The 3138-nt window shown below is 40.0% G+C and overlaps 1 protein-coding gene across 1 annotated transcript in view; it reads right to left on the minus strand.

The window, feature by feature from the left end:
• Positions 1–2203, minus strand: part of LOC127653920 (small nuclear ribonucleoprotein-associated protein B'-like) — a 3787-nt gene extending 1584 nt beyond the window's left edge. The window contains exons 1-6 of the mRNA XM_052140778.1: positions 2058–2203; positions 1334–1485; positions 866–977; positions 626–778; positions 408–540; positions 79–204 (exon numbers count right to left, since the gene is read on the minus strand). Of these exons, the coding sequence (XP_051996738.1) occupies positions 79–204; positions 408–540; positions 626–778; positions 866–977; positions 1334–1485; positions 2058–2060 (679 nt within the window). The 5' untranslated portion in view covers positions 2061–2203. The remainder of the gene's footprint in view (positions 1–78; positions 205–407; positions 541–625; positions 779–865; positions 978–1333; positions 1486–2057) is intronic.
• Positions 2204–3138: the final 935 nt, after the last annotated feature.

Genomic DNA, 3138 nt, shown 5'->3' on the forward strand with positions numbered 1-3138 from the left:
TTGTCCATAATCTATATGAACTAGTTAACCTCACTAATCAACCAATCATGACATATCTTTACTAAAAAGAGGGCATACCTCTCATTCCAGGGGGTGGCGGCCTCATTCCTGGAGGTGGCATGCCCATCGGAACACCGCGGCCGAGTGGCATTCCCATCGGTGGTCCCATGGGTGGCCGCATGCCTGGAGGAGGTCCCATCATACCTGTGACAGTGCACACAAGCACAAATGTGAGCGTTCATGAATCGAGCAGTAGGACGCTTGTCTTATACAGTCATGTGATTTTGAGCTCAGCGTAATCCTGCAAATGAGCTGACTCATCATCGGCGTCAGAAAGCAGTGATGTCATCATTGCTGCAGAATCACCACAGCCACACTATAATGGACCAATCGAACATCATCATTACCTGGAGGAGGGGCTCCTCGGCCCATCGGAGGCGGCGGACCGCCCCGGCCGGGAGGGTACTGCGTGGGGGCACCGGCTATACTGGCACCAGCAGCGGCAGCCGCAACTGTGCCTCTGCCTTGAGGGGTCATGATCTGAGAATGAAATACAAAATGTTTTAGTGCGATCAATTCTTTTCTATTCAAAAGATCCAAAGTACAGCACGTTGAATAACCTGACCTGCTGTGATGGGCCACCGACTCCTCTCACGGGTCCAGCGAGTCCAGCGGGAGCCTGAGCCATTGGCGCGCCGGCTGGAACACCTCTACCGGCAGCCCGGCCAACTCCTGGACCACCGGCAACTCCTGCCAGAGGCACGCGGGCAATGCCAGTCTGAATTGAGAGATAATTAAAAGGGACCGAACGTCAATTACTTTCTCAAATTGAAATGAATTGAAAAGATTCAGAAGTCAAACTCACATCTTTGGGCGGTGGTCCTTCTACCGTCATAGAAACGAGATTCTCTCCCCGGAGCAAAACTAAACCCAACACCCTCTTCTCCTCCCGTTCCGGCTGCTTGCTGTTCTTGGGTCTGTGAAGTACAAGGATATATTGATAAATGCTGTAGATTAAAGTATCCATTCTCATGTTTAGCCTATGGAGCAAATACAAGCTTTTCCCCTATTCTCTGATTGCTGTATTATAGAGCACTGCAGACCAATTGAATAAATTATGCAGCTAAAATGGTGTGAGTGTGTGTTGCTATAAATGTCGTGAGTGGGTTTTGTACGTGTGCATTGAGAAAAGTGTGTGCGTGTAAAAAAACAACAGTGTTATTATGTAAACAAAGTGGCATTTAAAGGGTTAAAATCCTGAAAATGACGGAATATTTAGTAGTTATGATCAGGGCTGATGTGGGTTCAAATTAACTCATTCTGGACAGCTTACTTGATCTTTCTGAATTCGTCGCAGTCACACAGGATCAGGTTCATGTGTTTGTCGAAGGCTTTGAACGTGCCGATGAAAATTCGTCCGTCCTGCAGTATACAGCGCATCCGAAAGTCGATGTGCTGCAACATCTTACTGCTCTTTCCTACCGTCTGAAAACACAAATCAAACATGACTGGGACACAAGGTAACAGAGGCATAGCAATTGTTTCAAAAGTGAAGGGGGCATGTCCCCTGCATCTCCAGTGTATTCTACGCCCCTGTAAGGTAACATCAGGGCTTCTTTTTCCTAGGCCAAAAGCACTGAACAATTCATCTAGACTTTCTGTTATACAAAATGATTTGATGGTTGATTTCACGTAAAGCATGCTAGATTCTAAAGTGAAGCATTTAAAGCATGCAAAACAGCATATAAATCGATAATATCAGGTATATTCGTCCTAAATTTCATTATCAATGCACATAAGTGCACCACATTACTGCAAACAGTATGCTAACATACAAATGAATATTACAACACAGCGTTGGGACACAGATTTCATTAATAATTTGCAGTGATATCACTATATAGGGCAATTAAATCATTTTAAAGAGTTTAAGTGGGAGTTTAGCTGCAAGGACAAACAAACGTTCACTAGTTATTTAAAGACGATTGTTTTATTGTATGAAACATTCAAGGGATTTGCTTAATCAGACAATATTAATTTAAGTAGGAAAATCTTACCATGTTTGCTGTTCGGATGGCTCCGACGTCAATCGGATTCTACCAAACAAGTTTAAAAAAATTGACCCGCGAAGCGCCGCAGAGTCTCTTTGTTAACGTCAAGCGGAAGAGAGTACGACTCGAAAATACTCCGTCCGGAAACATGAAACTCTAACTTACGTTCCGGTGTCGAGTTTATTCATAAATAAAATAAATTAACTCTTGTGCGACCTTAGAGACATTTTAGATTTTTTCGATCATTTTGGCTGTGTAAATGCCAACGGAATAAACTGTGCCAAAGGTGTGTATTTTGGGAGGACTTTTGATATTTCAACCTCAGTTCCTGTAATACATCTATTATACACTGTGTACACAAAATAGTCACACTCGGGACCTTCAGGACAAAAATGTCCCCATTGAAACTCATTAAAACTGCAATATTTGATATTTGACCATTACAGCATAAAATCATTAGTTCTATGATATTATACTTTCATTCTGGAGCCCTCGCTTCAAAATTAAAATTTTTTATATTTTCCACCAGATGGCGCCATTTTTCTCATGTTTAGCCTATGGAGCAAATACAAGCTTTTCCCCTATTTTCTATATGTGTGTATTGAGAAGTGTGTGTGTGTGTGTGTGTGTGTAAAAAACAATGTTGTTTATATATATATATATATATATATATATATATATATATATAATAATCATTGACATATCTGTGATTATGTATATGATTTATTTTATTTTTTAGCTATTTTTCTTAAAAACAACAGTGGCATTATGTAAACAAACTGCCATTTAAAGGGTTAAAATCCTGAAAATGAATGAATATTTAGTAGTTACGATGTTGGTTAAAAAATCTAAGTCACAGAAAGTGGAAAATAATAATATACAATATTATTATGGCAGTTTTTTTGAAGTGGACATTTAAATGTGCCATCTATAGATTTTGTATTGATGCACAAGGTTAACAATAAATAAATAAACCACATTTCTAAAATGACACTTTTACATTGGAACCTTGATTGTTTTATTTATTAATTCAAATGCTTTAAATGCGCATTGATGTAACAAACAAAATAATTCCACAGCGTATATG

Source organism: Xyrauchen texanus, chromosome 13, assembly GCF_025860055.1.
Source record: "Xyrauchen texanus isolate HMW12.3.18 chromosome 13, RBS_HiC_50CHRs, whole genome shotgun sequence".
In the NCBI taxonomy this organism is placed as follows: domain Eukaryota; kingdom Metazoa; phylum Chordata; class Actinopteri; order Cypriniformes; family Catostomidae; genus Xyrauchen; species Xyrauchen texanus.